At 33.6% G+C, this 18,468-nt stretch overlaps 1 protein-coding gene across 2 annotated transcripts in view; it reads right to left on the bottom strand.

Moving 5' to 3' along the window:
* TCERG1 (transcription elongation regulator 1) overlaps nucleotides 1–18,468 on the bottom strand; it is a 64,680-nt gene that overhangs the window by 3,024 nt on the left and 43,188 nt on the right. For both annotated transcript variants that reach the window (XM_043983626.1, XM_043983625.1), the window contains 10 exons: nucleotides 18,270–18,326; nucleotides 17,899–17,965; nucleotides 15,367–15,502; nucleotides 14,478–14,567; nucleotides 11,571–11,689; nucleotides 9,039–9,189; nucleotides 4,181–4,345; nucleotides 3,782–3,964; nucleotides 830–1,009; nucleotides 50–133 (listed from right to left, as the gene is read on the bottom strand). In XM_043983626.1, coding sequence (XP_043839561.1) covers nucleotides 50–133; nucleotides 830–1,009; nucleotides 3,782–3,964; nucleotides 4,181–4,345; nucleotides 9,039–9,189; nucleotides 11,571–11,689; nucleotides 14,478–14,567; nucleotides 15,367–15,502; nucleotides 17,899–17,965; nucleotides 18,270–18,326 — 1,232 coding nt within the window. The remainder of the gene's footprint in view (nucleotides 1–49; nucleotides 134–829; nucleotides 1,010–3,781; nucleotides 3,965–4,180; nucleotides 4,346–9,038; nucleotides 9,190–11,570; nucleotides 11,690–14,477; nucleotides 14,568–15,366; nucleotides 15,503–17,898; nucleotides 17,966–18,269; nucleotides 18,327–18,468) is intronic.

Raw genomic sequence — 18,468 nt, 5'->3', positions numbered from 1 at the left:
TACCAGTGCTTACTTAACAAATAGCAACAAAAAAAATTTTTTAACTCACTCTGTCACTGGAGGAGAATTTAATGCACCGGGGATCTTCCTTGATAATTTTTTTAACCTCTTTCCAAGTGGAAGTGAGTGTGATCTTTCAAAAAGACAAATAAAAAAATATAAATGTGGCATAATCTTCTGGGGAAGTCAAACTGCAGCACATATGGTACATAATATTACACACTGACCTGAGATCTCTTGTAATGCCCAAGCGTAACAGGACTAGTTAGGGACAGTGAGGCAGCTTTAATGCAATTTCTTTTTGTTGGCTTGCCACAAGTTATTTTCATGGCCATATTTTCAAGGTGGCCTAAGACATTTCACCTGCAAACCCTGCATTTACACGGGCAAACATCATAACTTTTGAAGATACCATTCACCAAAAAGAGAACAGTTACTTAGGAGCAAGACCTGGATAACAACGTGCACAAAACTGCAGGAAAATGGGCCATGGTATTGCATCAAAAAGAGAGAAAGGAAGGACATGTAAGCCCAAGCGAGGTGATCAATGATCACACAAAAGGATTTTGGGGAACAAACATAACAAAGAAACTTGAAAAGAGGCTAAACATATCTCTAAAAAATGGGCAGGGTGAGTAAAAATTACCTCAAGACTCCTTTAAAAAGGGGAAAAGGGAGAAGGGAGAAGTGAAATAAAAGAATTCTGGAGGAAGTAGCAATAAAAATTTAAAGACCATAACTGTCAAAATTTATATTTCCCTTTTCCAAGTTATTTAGCTATTCCTATCTAGAATAAAACATAACAAATAGATAAGAATCCATTTCTTACCGCTGAAGTTTCATCCAGAAGTTGCCTAAAGTGTTCCCTCTTCTTTTTGGTAAGTGCTTCAATGTGTTCATTGAAAAGCTTCTCTTTCTCTTCTCTTTCTAGCAAAGAGCCAGATTCCCATCGATGATCTTTTCGGAGAGTTCTCCGAGTATCAGACCATGATACATCTGAAGAACGAACCTTTAAAAAAAAAAAAAAAGGGGGGGGGGGGGGGCCGTGGGGTGAATTTCACATTTCACCAAACTCATATCTTTTCATATTTCACTAATATGAATGTCAATCTAACTAACCTAAGGGAAATGGTAAACTTGAAAGGCAGTAATATTTAGTGTGACCCTGGGCAAGTCACTTAACCCCAACTGCCTCACCCAAAAAAAAAAGTGTCATTTCAAAAAGCAATAACATTTAAACACCAAGGTCATTCAGAAGATTAAGACAACACATCCTATGAAAAGGAAACATCCTTAAGTTACTTCAAAAGATTCATGATTTTAACTAGTTTCAATATTCCTATTAAAGATTCCAATCTCCTTAGTACATGAAATCTCACTGAGGAATCAAAATAATATATCTCCTAGGAGTCAAATTTCTTACCTTAGATTTCTCCCACCTGAATTTTCATAAACTGTCAAACTCATGTCTAAAACCAAACTCATTTTTCTCATCCCAAACCTATCTGATGTTCATACTTCCCCATTTTCTCTTTACACCATCGCCTTCCTTCTCATCACAAGAGTTTATAAGTGACTTTTCCCTCTCTCAATCTTTATTCATAATCCATTTCCAAGTCTTGTCAATTCTACTTCCACAGCATCTCTCACACCTGTCCCCTTTTTCTCTCCTTTCACACCACGTACACTTTAGTTCAGATTCTCATCAACTCTTATTATATGACTATTGCAATATCCTAATTGTTCTTCCCTGACTCCAGTCTCTTTTCTCAAATCCATTCTCTACAGTTTCCAAAATGATCTTCTTAAAAACACATCTGGATCATCCTATTTACTCAAAAATCTTCAATGGCTCACCATTGCATCTAGGATAAAATATAAACTCCCCAGCCTTGCATTTAAAGCATTCTACAATGTAGCTCTCAACTCTATTTCTAGTTTTATTTCATATTACTCAACTTTATACACACTCTGTTCCAGTCAAGCAGGCCTGCTAGATAATCCTCCAATACAATACTCCATCTCCCACCTGCATGTCTTTCCACACGTGGTCCCATGTCAGGAATACAATACTTTCTCACCACCACCTTCCCCACTGAATGTCTAGTTTCCTTCAAAGCACAGTTCATATGCCAGCTCCTACATAGGGCCTTTCTTGATCCTCCAGTTGTTAGTGCTTTCTCTCTCTTAAAATTTCTTTGTACAATCTCACTTGTGTACAGTGTTGAATACCCACCAATAGAATACTTGATGGTAGGAGCTGTTTCATTGTTTGCCTTTCTTTCCCCAGGATCTAGATAGGCCTTCTATACAGCAGATTCCACATAAATGCTTGCTGAATTGAAATGGCTAAGATGTTTCTCACCTGGACTATAAATGAAGACTTTCCAGCTTGATGGGCCTTGTTAGAACTTAGACTCCCTATGAAACAGCCTTCAAAAACAAATCCTAAATTCTAAATGCTATCAGTATTGCATTTAGGAATATGAAGCATAGCAGACAGTAATATACCAAATTAAAAGGAATATGAAATGAACCCATTAAAACTCTTTAAACATTTTAAAATATTAAAACTCTTCCCCAGTGCCTCAGTCTTGAAAGCTGTACCAGCAAAGATAATATTCAGGCAAGGTCTTATAACCAAATTGGAAAGGCTTTGAGTAAAGAAGGTCCAGTCTACCTACATTTGGAAGATTTTTCAGTTACTGTATATTTCTCAAAAACTACCTAAATTAGAGTTAGGTTACTGAAGAAAGTACCTACACTGATGAAATTATGGATTCTTTAAGCACTAAAATATGTAGAGTACAATGCAGTAGAGTCAGTTTGCTATATAGTGAGTAGGTTTTTCAGCAAAATCAGAATAAAACTTAAATTAAGAAATAAAAACCAGAAGAATTCTCAACAAGCTGAATAATCTGAGACCTACAAATAAGTTTTTGCTGACTTTCCTCCAAAAAGGAAAAACTTACTTTTTTTGCTCATTAATGCTATTATTGAAACCTATGTAGGAAGAAAGACAGCAAAAACTATATACAACTCCCCCACTGATTAATCTTTTTATGATCTCCAAAAATGTTATCAAACTCTAGACTCTCCAAAATATTCCAGTAAAAAGTAGAACAAGACTGGGGAATAGGGTTGAGGGAGCACAAATTAGAATGTAAGGTCCTCAAAAATAACATTCCATAGTACTATTCCACTTAAGCAGCACCCTCAACCTTCTGGAGAAATCACAAAGCTGAAGTAGCCAAAAATGCCTCTGAATATGAGTACCAACCAAAATAATCAAGAGCTGAAAATGTGATAACTAATAAAAAAAATAGGATCACAAGTACAGAACTGGAAGAGACCTGAAATGTCATCTAGTACAACCTCCTTATTTTACACATAAGAAAACTGAGGCACAGAAGGTTGTTTGAAAAGTGACTTGCCCAAGAACAGAGGTAATGGCAAAGCTGAGATCTGAACAAGTCCTCCAACTCTATAAGGGAAAAAAAAAAGTTGAAAAAATAAAGTTTTGGTATCAATAGTATTATTTTGACTTTTCTGGATAAGTGATTTATCTAGACCTATTTTATTCCTGTCCATACTAGACAACTAAAGTGTAATAGTGACCCTGATGCCTTATGTTTACATCGTTTTACAAATAACTTACCAAATGATACAACTTTTACAGTTAAGTTTAATGTAAAGTAAACCTTAAAAAAGCTCACAGAATGTAATTAACAAAGATTTGAATAAGATAAGAACATGAAATAAAAGTTAACATAATACTCACCATGTCAGAAAGAAGAGCCTTGAAATTCTGAATTGCTTCTTCTCGTTTATGTTGCTCTCTTTCTCGATCTATTTCTTTTGTTTGTTCTGAACGAGCTTTTTGAACCTCTCGTTCTCGTTCCCGTAAACTTGCCTCTATTCGGGCTTGCCTCTCCAGTTCTTTTTCTTTTTCTGAGTCTAAATTCTAAAAGAAAGAAGATGCTATTTTCTACCAACTCCATTAGAGTAACTAGCTTCTCAAATATTTCTTCAAATTGAACTCTTGTTAAGAATATAAATTTCCAGAATGCTTTTCAAAATAAACTTATATTGCTGAATTAAAACAGTATTGATTAACATGACAAATATACGTTTTTACCATTTAAGGATATAAATTATTACAAATAGACACATACTGTACCTTGGCTATTTTTTCAATATACTGTTTGAAAAGGTCTTCTCTCATTGATGAACTATCTACTGCTTTGTAACGTGGGTCACTTTCTACTTTGTCCTTTACTTTGCTCCATCGAGACTGACTATCCAAGTGATGATTAGATAGTAGTTCAAAGAAATCCGATTTGATCTACATTTTAAATAGGATATGAAATGGGAAAGAAAAATAACACACTGTAAGAAATTAATTTACTAATAATTGCTACTTGAAAAAATGCTGACTTACCTTAACGATGAGAAATATGTAAAATTTTAGAGTACCTGATCTATAAAGTTGGCTAACTTTTTAAGGAAAAGATAGCAATTTTTTTGTATTTAAAATTTTGTTAAATCTGCCAAATCACAAAAGTTCTTCACTGACATCTACCAAAGCAAAGATGAATTATTTCTTTAATGAATAACATTTAAGACAAATGAGGATAATTTCTTACACAATTATAACTTTATGTCTTAGATGTTTCCATAAAGCATTAATTTATTTTGACCTAGGATTTTTTGTTAAATCTTTGTAATGACTTGCAGTGAAATACTTTTGCTATAACAAATAGCATAGTAAAATTTTTCTCTTTTTAATATTAACAAGGAGACTTAGTAAATTTCATTAAGTTTTGTAGACAAAAATCCAATAGAATCATCATGTGCTTAAGATTCTTTAAAAAACTGTGGTGGGTAGGGAGGATAAGGGGAATAGTTATAATAAATAATAGTACTACTTATATATGGTCAAATTTCAGATTTAATGAAAAATATATTCATACCCTGATTTTAAATGACAAGCACAAATCAACATTTCCAATATTTATATGTTTACCATAACATATCATTATTTTAAGAAAAGAAAGTTTGGATTATAGTTTTTTCCTTACTAGTCACTATGTATTCTTTTAGCACTACTGCACTTTATAAGGTACCAGAATGGACCACAAATGACATTAACCTTTAATACTGCTACAAAGAAATATCTTTTTCTAAACAGGAGAGAAGGGGGAATAAATGAGGTATGTTTATGCCCTTAGGGGGGGAATTATATACCTCATTTGGTACTATAATTCAGGTTGTCATTCGGGGGCAGCCTATCTCTTTTGAACAAAAGATTTTAAGACTCTCTTCAGAACCAGTCAATAGCAGGTATACATCTCCCCCAGGTATTTAAACATGCTGCCTTCACATCACTCTCAGACCCTGTTGTCCCAGGGAATGAGAAATCAGAAGTGGAGTCAGGCCTATTTCATCACTATATGGAGATGTGTGGATACAAAAACAAATTAAGTACTCTTAAGCACTCCCCACCACCCTATTCCAACCCCATCACCTCCACCCCACACTCTCATTTATCATACCATAGGATTAAAAGGGGAAATTAATGTTGGTCTATGAACCTATGTGCCTTTCTGAACAACTGAAAGGTTCCAAGACTCTTAAAATAAACTATGAAACAGATTTTTCCATGTAATAAGAGTAAATCAAAAGATAGAACCAATCAGCTGCAGGCATTTTTACTACATAGCTTGACTCATAATTAGGTTTAGGTCAATCAGAAACATTAAAGATCTTTTATTCAATAGAAATCAAGAAATCATTTGGGGATATAGCTTAGCAAATATATCACTGATGTTCATCTAGTCTGCCTTTTATAAATCTGACAAGATGAATATAACAGCTCTGTGAAACATTTTCACTACATGAAAGCCTTCTTTCCAAGTAAAATAAAACATGCAAGCAGCATCAACCACGAAGCTTTCTAAGCCATAGGAATTTGTACAAATTAAAAGCACTTTCAAATAACCTAAGTGAAGCCTATAAAGTAAGGGCATTGGTATTTTGGGTTTTTGTTTTGTCAAATGTGTGACAGATACATAACTAAGAAATGTTGTAAACTATTTGAAATAATATTTTCCCTTCCCTTCACAGCAGGATTAATCTTGACTGGCTTATTCTAGGTACTATTCTGAGGGAAAGAATTACTTAAAATTGCATAGCTGGTAAAAATTATCTATTGTTAGCTGTGGTTCAAAAATTATGCCCTGACATCCACACAAAGATTCCCAGTAACATTGCAATGAGTTCTCTCACATTCTTCCCTAATATTTTTTCTTTCAAAATGGTTGCATTCTTGGCATCTATTTTATTTGAGCAATACTGGTATTCATTTATTTAGTGGGAAGACCTAGAACAAATTTCTGTCTCAAAATGGAGCTGTTTTACATAGTGATAGAGAAATAGTATCTCTGAAGCAGACCCACAATTCTAGAGGTCCCTCTTTTTGAATGAGATATACTCTTGACTAAGATTTATTTACAAGCCAATTTTAGGCCACAATTTCACCAAATTTGGTTGCTTTGTTCATAAATAAGAATTCTAAGGCAGTTGTTTCTTCAATTTCCACCAAAAAAGATAAGGAAAAAACCAAAGAACTGCCTCAATAGTAACTACGTTTAAAAAAAAGTATCCATTACATTTTAAAGGCATTTCCACAAGATTTTTTAAAAACCAAGAACACATGACTACGATGCCCATTATTTACAGAGATGCTGAAGAGATACTTGTCCACAAAGCAAAATGGACCACATTAGGAACCACAGCTTTTTTTTTTTTTAAATACAAGAGTCTATACAGGAGCACACATTTCATCAGCAAGATAATAGTTCTCAGTGTAATGTAAAGCCAGAAAAAAAATGGGAGCAACTTCTGAAACATGGCTACTAAACCATCTAAATTAAACATTTTAATGCCACAAGGGCCAGGATCATGGCTGTAAGACCAAGTAAAATTGTAAATGATTACTGACAACATACAGGATGCTTTTACTGTTACTGGTCTTTTTATTTAAAAAAATAATCATATTTAGAGTGAAAAGAGGTGTTTTTGTTTGTTTTGGGGTTTTTTTATGAGGCAATTGGGGTTAATTGACTTGCCCAGGGTCACATAGCTAGTAAGTGTTAAGTGTTTGAAGCCAGATTTGAACTCAGGTCCTCCTGACTCCAGGGCCAGTGCTTTATCCACTGTGCCACCTAGCTACCCCTCACCATATATTTTTAAAAGAAAAAGGTCAAAAAGTGACTAACAAAAAATACTCTTAAGTATTTACTGGCCTCACTTCTCAAAATATTAAAGTGAAACCTACTGTATTAAAACCCTTACTTTAAAGATTTCTGTGTAGAATCCATAGTTAATAATTAAATTTGCAAACTTAATACTGGCTGAGAAAGCTTCACTTCATCATTTGCCACCTTATTTTTAATGGTACAAAATCAAACTTAGAATTTAAAGAATTAAAATTTTAAAAGCAAAAGAAAATAAGGCTGAAAATATTTTAGGTCTATTTAGATGTAATGTCTCTTTAATTTTTTTTTTTCAGTTAACACATTCTGGGCACAACTCTCATCACTTCACAAGGAAAAGAACTAAAAAAATGTAAAGTACCGGAACTGCGGGAGGCTAAAGTCACCACACAGAGATACCAATTCTTTCCTCACTAGGGAATCCCATAATACTTTGCGTGTCAGTGATTGACAGCTGTCAGACTGAACTGATTGACAGGCCGCACAGCACAAAACTGTAAAGTCTATCCACTTGTTATAAAACAGAATACATAAAATGGTTACAAAAGGTTTTTAGAAAAAGAACAGTACTTTTAAATGCAAAAAGAAACAATCAACTTGTCTAAGAACAGTCATGCAATATCAAAACAAACACAGTTTATTTATCTTTAACTCATGAAATTAACTATTTCTAAAATTCAAAAGTAATTCAGCAATTCCATAGGCATGGGTCCAATACAGTATATAAAATGTTTATATAGTATGAAATTGTGTATATTTCCTCTGAGAAGCATAATCATTTATAGAAATGGCAATAGTAAAGTACTTCTGAACAGTTTTACATTGACAGAAGCCCAATAAAACAGCTAATTAGGAAGACTCAATTCTGAGAAGAGGTAATTTAAATGACAGTTCAAGATAAATTAAAGTATACCATTATCATACTGTTTTAAATATTACATATCAGAGTATTATTTCCTAGAAGCAAGGTTGCTTTTTTCTCATCATCTTCTAATAGATCAAATTTGCATTACTTCTGCTTTTAGAGAGTGTTAGCAATTTCAAATGTCAAGAATGATTAGGCTCCAGAGGTTATTTTTCCCCATTCACACAACATACAGGGACATTAAGGAGGGTGGCTGCATGTTTTGATGGTACACTACTGATGCCACCTCCCTGCCAGCCTGCCTTCCCAGTGGTGAGCTCTTGCTCCATACTTGACATTGCTGTCAAATGACATTTGGAATTCATTAAACTTTAATGGTCGACCTTTAATTTTGATAAGCAGTAATTTATACGTAAGATATGTTTACTGAAAGATTAAGAAGTCTCTAAAATGCTACCTTTTCACGGGAAAGAGATAAAAAAGTTCTTTGAAATTTAAATGTTACCACTTATAAAGAATTCTGAAATTGTATTGCTACCACGGAATAAGCAGGCATAACTAGTTCTGGGTTTTCCAGGCCCCCCCCCCAAAAAAAACCCATTTTCATCAACTTAGAAATGTCACTATTTGGCTTTAAAAAATACTAAATATTAGACCAATTAAAACAATACAACATAGCTCACTTAAAAGTTACTAATATATGCAAATTCTAGCTATAAAGTAATGGAAGACTTATACAACAAAATTTTAGAAGATAACAAAAAGCCAAACTGAAACTGAGTCTGTAAAACTGTTGAACTATCCCATAAATTGAAGTACTAGAAACCCAGCACCAGCTTGGTCACTATCCATTCATACTCCCATCAATCACACCACTGGAACTAAAACCACCTTACCTTCTCACCTCTGGTCTTCGAGTCTTCTTTTTCTTTCTTTCTTGCAGCTGCTACAAATTCATTAAATAAGGCCTCTCGATCTTTCATCTTTTCAATTGCTTTGAATCTGGAGTCTTTAGCATGTTTGGCTGCAAATTCACTAAAAGTAGCTCTGTAACAAAATGGCAAGTGTACTAATTTGGTAGAGCTGTTTTTGCTGGTGGAAAGGTACAGCAGAAAATACCAGCTTTCCTGAAAGAACATATGTCTGAGAAATGTGGTCCCCAATATCTGCCTATAAGTAATAAATAACACCCAATGGGCTAACAAAAGTAGTGAAGAGCTAGACAGCAGAATTGCTGTTAGATAAGTATGTATTGTTCAAGCACTAACAGAGGAAAAAAGTGAAGCACACCATAACAAAGGACATGCATTTGATATATATCTATCCACAAAACTTGCTCAAAAGCTCATAAGATGTTAAAGCTAAGAGAAAGCTAGTTCAATATTCAAGTTTATAGATGAGGAAACTGAGGCTCAAATAAAGGAAGTACAGAAAAGCTAGACTAAAAATAAAAAGTAACTTTTGTATCTTATATACATTTAAGGAGGGTTGACATGAATTTGGAAACTTTCACCTTGTAGCAAAGAGTAGAAATTGAAAGATTGTTTTCATGGATAACACTGCAATACCAACCTGTACAGGTGTAGAAAAAAATGCAGCTTATACATACTTCACTGACAGCCAACCTGTCTTGGGAGTGGCAATGAGAAACTCAACTGATAACAGAATTCTAATAAGGATAATAAAATACATTTCCTTATGTGCAAAGCTAAACAATCTATATTTTGTCAGAAAACTAATTCTATAATTTTGGTTGGCTAATTTAGGAATTTGGGTTCTAGAACAAGGTACTAAACATTAGGAATCCCATGATAATTCACACAAAAGCTAGAATTTTCAACCCTTTTCATAGCTACTATGAGATCCTAATAACGTTTCATGCACATAGCATTTTTTTTTCAACAAAACACTCTGTATGACTGAACTCTTCAACCACAGGATAGCATACAGATCTGGTCTAAAAAAAATGAGTAAGATGAATTTGAAACCTCAGTAAAGTTTTAATTAATGCAACAAGGATATGTTGCAGCAAAAGTTCGGCTTTAGCACACATGAACAAACAAAAAACACCCAGATTTAGTATCCTGCTCAGAAAGATTAAAAAAAGGAAGGAACGAATGCTACAACTCAAGAAAATTAATTCTTTAAAAGTTTAAGATTTCAATACTTGTACAACTTTCTGGAACAATATCCTATCTGAAAAAAGGGAAGTAGCACTATATTCCCATGAAGATGTTCTTAAACATCTCAGAAAGAAGACAATTTTAAAACAAACATGGAAATTACCACTGACTGTAACCTGAGCTATCCAAGAGGAATCATCACTATCATCTTCTTTGAAACCTTTAGTTAAAATGACACTAACACTCTTCATTATAAAGTATGGGCCATACCCCTCCAAAGATTTTCTAGGCCACAAAGCAACTGAGATTTTTTTGGAGTATTCTGTTAGCAGGCCCATTACATCCTTTGAGGAATGAAGCTTAAAGAGACTAAAATAGTAGAACAAACCATCAATTCAACTTCTCCACCCACAAGTACTACCCCACATAGACTAAGATTAGCTTTTGCAGTAAAACTAAGATAATAACCAGCCAGGCTCCAACATGCAGGCCTCTTTTCTTCAGCTTTTCTACAGATGATAAATAAGGAAATTATAGATCAATTTTATGTGAGAAAAGAGAAGCAGTGATTTTTCTGTTTGTGGAAACAAAGTATTAAAATTTCAAAAACACACCAATGTGCTGGAGCTATTTATGTCATTTAACCAAACACCTCAAAGGCAGCAAAAGGCATTGTTTTCTTATCCCCCATTATCTTACGCATTCTTATCCTCCTCTCCTCCCTTCTAAGGATGCTTATTCTAAAGCTGTTAAGATTTTATTTAGTCTCCATTTTCACTTCTCAGCATATCATATCTAAAGAAATATTTCTGGCAGCAATTAGGTAAGGTATTTCATTTTTGTTAAGTTATAAATACGTTTATCTTCCAATAAATCTGTTTATTAGTTATTTAGAGATACTTCTAATTCCAAAACTAGTGCTTACATGTATGACATTTTAAGTAACAAACATAGATCATTTAATTTTCTTTAGCATAACATGTATACTCAATATTCAGTTCACATACAACTGAAAAATGAATATCAAACCCATGACACAAAGCTTTCTGAAAACCGACTAAAGCACTTTTCTCAGCAATGGTTATCTACATATATCCACATTCAGCAACCAAAATTCCACTGTACTCTAAAGCAAATGCATTAAGGAAAAAAGGAAATAAACATACAATAGAGATGTTAATATCTCCTAAAAATTCAAAATATTTAAGTTTCATAAATCATACCAACATTTTTTTTAAAGATACAGAAAGGAAAAGACAGGATTATAAAACTCTGTTCTCTTCTAAATGGAAATGACCCACATACCTTGGATTAAACTTTGCTTCTTCCATCATTTTCTTGAAATCTTCCTTTGCTTGCATAATTTTATTTTTCTTTTCCTTTCGTTCTTCTTCTGCTCGAGTCTTCACATATTGGTCAAAAACCTATAAAAATAAGACATAAATGTTGGTAAGAAAACTATCAAACTTGATAAATCATTTACTCCCTCCTACAAGAAATCTATTCTGATGTCTTCAGTTGCTAATGCCCTCCTCTCAGAAATTATTGAGTTTAATTGTCTATGCATATGCTGTTCCCCTTACCCCCAATAGACTGTAAGATCCTTGAAGACAGGGGCCATTTCATTTTCAACTCTGTATATCCTTTGGCTCACTGTAAATACTTGCTGAATGAATAAAAAAACTGAACAAATTTACCTCATAGTAGTATTTAAAATATAAATAGAATGAAAGGCAGTGAGCAGACTAAAAAATGTACTTTCAGGGGGCAGCTAGGTGGCGCAGTGGACAGAGTCCACTGGAGTCAGGAGTACTTGAGTTCAAATCCGGCCTCAGACACTTAACACTAGCTGTGTGATCCTGGGCAAGTCACTTAACCCCAATTGCCTCACTAAAAAATAAATAAACAAAAAACAAAAACAAAATGTACTTTTGTAAACATGAAACTGGACTGGGAACTAAGAACACAAAACCTTTCCCAATCTTTACGTTTTTTCCAGTCATGTACCAGAATATGCAATAAAGGAAAAACATAAGTCTTTTGGATATATATTGTTTCTTTCTTTTTCAAACAAATTAATACAAGATAAAGTAAAAATTGCCTGAAAATGTGCTTTGGGATTCATTATATAAGTTCACTATATTTCATCAATTTACCAATTTCTACATCACTGAAAGTATTAATATTTTCTATAACAAGATTTTTAGTGTGGTATATAATAGTGTGCTACATTTGGAGATAGGCAAAACTAGCTTTAACTCTCAACACTGACATATATTTACTCATTGTGTTCTATGACCACCAGTCACCCAAACTTTTCTGAGACTCAAGTAACTTAAGTATTTGCTACTTGCCTATATAATTATTGCCCCAAAGAGCAAAAGAGAAGCCATCCTGACCCAGTAAAAAAAAAAAGCTAGACTACACATTAGCAGAGGTGGGTACTGATTTAGGCTTTGATGCTGAGAGACCCTGGGAAACTCTCCTCTCTTGTGTTTTAGTTTCCTCATTTGCAAAATGAGGGACTTAGACTAATCTCTAAAATCAGAGTCAGACCTAGAGTCAGAAAGATTTGAGTTCAGATCCAGACTCAGATACTAGTCAGCTGTGAAACACTGGGCAAGTGACTTAACCTCTGCCTGCCTCAGCTTCCTCAATTATAAAATGAGCGTAATACAGCACCTACCTAATGGGGTTGTTGGAAGAAACAAAAAGGGGTCATTTGGCGAAATTAAGAGCACTATGTAAATGCTAACCAGGAGGAGGGAGAGAAAGAGTATTAAGATGCTTATAGCCCTTATATTATAGCTGGGAAATCTATATGTAACTTAGGGAGACTGTTACATACTTTATAAATTTAAAACCTAAACTATCCTGAATTTGAGATGAGTTCCAGACAATAGTATTACTGAGACATCAGACCAATGTCTGATACTTCTCCTCTTTAAATACAACCATACTTTATTTAAGGTTATACTATCACTAAAGTACAACTTAGGAGGATAGAAGATTTCTATTCTTAATAGGAGATAACATTAAGTTCTTCCAATCAGAAATTATGATATAATTAATATTGTTTCAATACTTACATTTCCATGAGTAGAACTTGTGACAAAAATCATACAAAGGAAGACTCCAAGGGGCTTGAATTTTGTTTATGTACATTACTGAATAATTAAAATGTATACAATATATTTAACAAGTACAGGCAAACAGCTTTTGTTAAAAGTGGAAAAATTAAAAAAAAAAAAAGTGGAAACATATCCTAGAAAGCTCGAGCAATGAAGTCACATAGCGACTGTCTAAAAACAAAAACTCTGCCTGGAACATATCTCCAACATTGTGCTCTCAGTTTCAAAGCATTTACTATCCATGTCTGAGATATCAAAAATCTGGCTTCCACGAAAAGAAAAAAATCTATGTCTGCATATATGGTAGCACAACAGTTCAAAATAAAACTCCAATCCTAACTTTTTGATAAAATGATCAATGGTGGTAAGGCCTACAGCAATGATGCTTTGCACAAAACTAAACTGCTGAATATTTTTAACATTAAAGAAGAGCAGTATTGGGAAGATCCATTCAAGTCAGATGTGATTATAATGGCTAAGGAAAGCATGTTCAAATGCTTTAAAAGACAAATGATGGGGCAGCTAGGTGGCGCAGTGGATAGAGCACCATCCCTGGAGTCAGGAGTACCTGAGTTCAAATCCAGCCTCAGACACTTAACAGGTACTAGCTGTGTGACCCTGGGCAAGTCACTTAACCCCAAAAGTAAAAAGACAAATGAAAATGTCATCAAAACATCTGTAATCAATACATCACAAGTGGCACATCCATACTATGGCAATGAACAAAATCATAATTCATGTACCATGTAAATGAAGGGAATAATTTGACCAAAAGGTGCATTTGGAATAGTCCTTATAAATACAGCATGGCTGTCATAAGGAATCTTAAGAAAATATCCACATATTTCCTAGGAGAAATTCCCACAGACTGCTTTCCTAATTTTTTTTTAAATACCTACATATGTGTATAATTTTTCTTGGGTAGAGGGAAGGCAAAAATTCTCAAGACTTTTCTCTAGAAAAATCTGAAAGGAGTGTGGGGGGACACCACACAAAGATTGCTTTAAATCCCATTATTGTAAAATTTTGCCTCCTCTGAGGGACATAACATTTAAATGAAACATAACTTCCATTTATTTACCTGTTTCCTCTCTTTAGGATTAAGAAGTAAATAACGTGGATCAAAAACTATCTTGTGCAGCTCTTTCTCCCATGTTGAAAAGGCAGAAACCTTTAAAATAAAAAAGCATTGCCTAATAATTAAATCTGCTCTAAAATATAAAGGTAGTATAATTTTTTCTTGAAATCTACAGGACATCTGTTTAAAAAGAAATATGACAAAAACCATACTGAAGTTTCCATCACTAATAAATGACAAGCAGTGGGAGGTGAGCAATGGCAAATTTCCCACTAATTGGCTCTGAACATTTCTATATAATTATATAGCTGTAACACACACCTAATTAAAATAACCACTACTGGGTGACATTTAAAAAATCAGTACATCAGAAAAGAGCCTTGAAGATTTGCATTTTGATTTCCCAAGCTTGCTCCATCTTTTACAGAATAGGTAATGATTTAAAATTGAACAATTTTACTTAGTCAAATTAACCTCTGAATAGAACCAAATGGTTAAAAATCCTTCTCAGTAAAATTTCATTAACAAAAACTTCATATAAAATATCAACAATTCTGCTCTAACCCGAAGTAATTACAATTAAGGTTCATCTCTTCAAATGATGCTACTATTCTCATATTAATACCATTTTTAAATAAAACTTGTAGTTTAATAACCTAAAAGTGAATAAAGGTTTTTTTAAAAAAAGATATATTCAAGAGGACAGTAATAGGCATTAAGTTAAACAGACTTGGCCATGAAAAGGTGCTTTCAAAAAAAAATTATGTGCTATGTTTGCCCCTTGTCCCCCCATCCCCAATAGGATCACTAACCTTGGATATGACCTTTTAGCAAGACATATTATATTACTTATACAAAACAGAAATATCTCCCCCAAAGATTGTTTTCTGACCCCTCTCTCTAGAAGCATGTCCTTGAACTGCTTCATTCGGGCCTCCAGAGGGACAATGGCCCTTTCTCGGGCAGCTTTAATTTCGGCTTCCATGGCAGCCTCTTTCTCCGAATCAATGTCTTTGTTATCATCTTTCCTGTAAGAATGCAACATAAAGCCATCAACTGATAAATAAATTATCAAATCAGAATTAAGGGATAATTCTCAAAAACAGCATATAAGACAACATTTGCTAAGAATCACAACCTTTCTTAGTTAAAATAAACCTATCAATAGGTCAGATCCCAACATAATATAAAAAAGGAATAACTCTTGTTGTTATAATAATGCTATCTTCTTATAATGAATACACTGTAAGGTTAACAGAAGAATGCTCTATCTCGGTATCAGACTTTGTTAAACCAGGAGCAAGGTGAAATGTGTTTTCTCCTTTGAAAACAAACTCCCATTCACTTTTGAAGTAAAAAACATTCTTAGTTGGATTAAAATTAAAGAACTGTTCCTAAAGAGATTTTTAATTCATTAGGAAAATGTTCCTACTTTCTTGATGAAAGATACTAATTCCCAGAACTTTTCACATTATGTAACTAAAATATTAAAAATTAAACATCTAACAAAACCTACCTGTGATTTTAAAATTTTAAAGTTTTTATATATTACACATATATTTTTACACAAGATACCACCAACCTTGACCAGATTAATAAATTAGAGATACTTACCAGGCACTTCTATTACTCTCTTTCTGGGCAATGAATAAGAAATAGAGAATAAGGGATAGGGCCCACAGATTAATGGGATCCCAATAATACAACTCCATAGATTAGAACTGTTTAACAATAACTCAACTATTCCTTGTTCCTATAAAAATGGACAGAGTTAAAGCCAATTTGAGGAAGATGTTCTCAATTATGTGTTCTAAAAAGAAAGATGTAATGCAGATAATCCAAAATAGATAATCTAATACCTACATATATATTTTAGAATGTATTACATGATTTGGGGGAGAATGGGCTTGACTTATTAAAGGAAATATTAACTTTAGATTATGTTTCCTTGGTATACATTACCAATTTAAATGAAAGAATGGGTAGAGGGAGCTACCAAAGGAAGGCTAACCCAATAATTAAAATTATCTAAGGTTAACAGATGGAAATTGAGCCAGTTAACTATCATTAACTATCAATAACTATCATAGAGAACAGGAAAACACAAAGTAAGCAAAAGACATGGTCCTTGCATTTGAGGTTATTTTAGAGACTGTGGTAACCTAAAACTAACCACTAGTGAACAAAAAAACCATAAAGATCATCCTTTAAACAAAAATTTTTCCTGCAATCATTTATTTAAAAAATTTTTTTCTATATAGTTAGGTATAAAATGCCTGCTCTCAAGCCCTTACTACAATGCATCACAGTGGTGTGGAGGTGACCTGGGGTTCTATAACAACTTTTGCTATTTGAAAATTCTGGAGCATAAACATTTATTATCTATCCCATAAATAAAATTAAAATCTATGTTCTGAGCCAGGAAAAACATACATTTAGCTCTGCCTCTAATAAACAATGAAGACCAGGCAAGCTATGTGGTGACAACCTCTACATGACAGCATTTATAAATCTGCTAGAACTGTTTTCTCAGCCTCATCTCCTTTATACTGACAACCCATGTTATCCTTTCCATCATTTTTTCATCTCCTTTCTTTAAAAAAAAAAATGTGTGGGCCAAATTCACCCCTTTCTCTAATAACTAGACCGACTTCTCCATTAGTTGTATAACTATTTCATGGACAATATTCTTTTCTCCTTCCTAAAGGAATACTAAGGACCACATTCACATCTAACCTAAGCCAGAAGAACAGGCACTAATCAAAGTAATACTATCTCTGGTACTTCCCTCATTTCTTATGAAGTAAAAGTCACTTTCCAAATCTGACAATCAATCCTCTACAGATAGTTTTAAATATTACTTCAAAAGCCAGTAATTAATTGGTGAAGTGATGCATAAATGAAAATAGTATTCCATTTAATAAATATGTGTGGAGGTACATGCTATTTGAAATGGTTTTTGTTGGAATGTGTTTATGGGGGAGAAACTTTTAAACAAATCTGTCAAGTCTCCTAAGTTCCTCAAAGTTCTAATTAATCAGTTCTTTTATCTTACCTAGCCTCATAAAAAGCATAGAGATAACGTGCTTATATTGTACAAACAGGGGCAGCTAGGTGGTACAGTGGATGAAGCACCAGCCATTCAAGAGGACCCAAGTTCAAACCCAGCCTCAGACACTATATACTTACTAGCTGGGTGACTCTGGGCAAGTCACTTAACCCTCACTGCCTCGCCCCCCCAAAAAATTACAAACATAGCATAATAAACATTTACTTAATCAAAAAAAAGTTCTATCATGAGATAACAACTTATTATCAACAACTTATTTATTATTGTATCTATTCAAAACTGCATTTTCTTCACACGAATTAAATCAATCTTGGGGGAAAAAACAAATCTTGTAAACTATCTGATTTAACTTACTTCCGCTTTTTAGCTTTAATTGGTTCATCTTCATTTGCTTCTTCTATTGATTCTTGTTCTTCTTTAACTGCAAGATAAAATTATTATAAAGCTTTTTCTAAGGGTATGTATAAACAGCCAACAGTCTAAATATTGAGGCATAAAGTTTTCAACACAAAGTCATATTTGCATTCCATTTCCTAAAATAAAGGATCAATTTAATCCAGTTCTGGCTACCCAATATACTTGTACCTATCTTTAAGGATTATTACAAGATCACTGTGCAAACTTTAGGACTATATAAATGCAAGTTATTATAATAATAATCTACTGTTGTCATTTTTCTTTAATTTCCCCTATTATTAACTGCAATTCAGATTTACTTCACTCACTTGCACTCATAGAGAACTGCCACTTCTGGATAGACAGCATGGTCGGAGTTTGGTGTCCTGGCAAAAAGACAACAAATATGTCATCCATAACCATAAACATTTCTTCCTACTGCTAAAATTAAGTGCCAATCCTTCTAGCAAAGAACAGTATTATTGTCTTTTCTACTTATCCACCCTTCTTCCAAGTTATATTTAAAAT

This window comes from Dromiciops gliroides, chromosome 2 (assembly GCF_019393635.1).
Source record: "Dromiciops gliroides isolate mDroGli1 chromosome 2, mDroGli1.pri, whole genome shotgun sequence".
Classification (NCBI taxonomy): Eukaryota; Metazoa; Chordata; class Mammalia; order Microbiotheria; family Microbiotheriidae; genus Dromiciops; species Dromiciops gliroides.
This window is presented reverse-complemented; position numbering and strand designations above follow the sequence as displayed.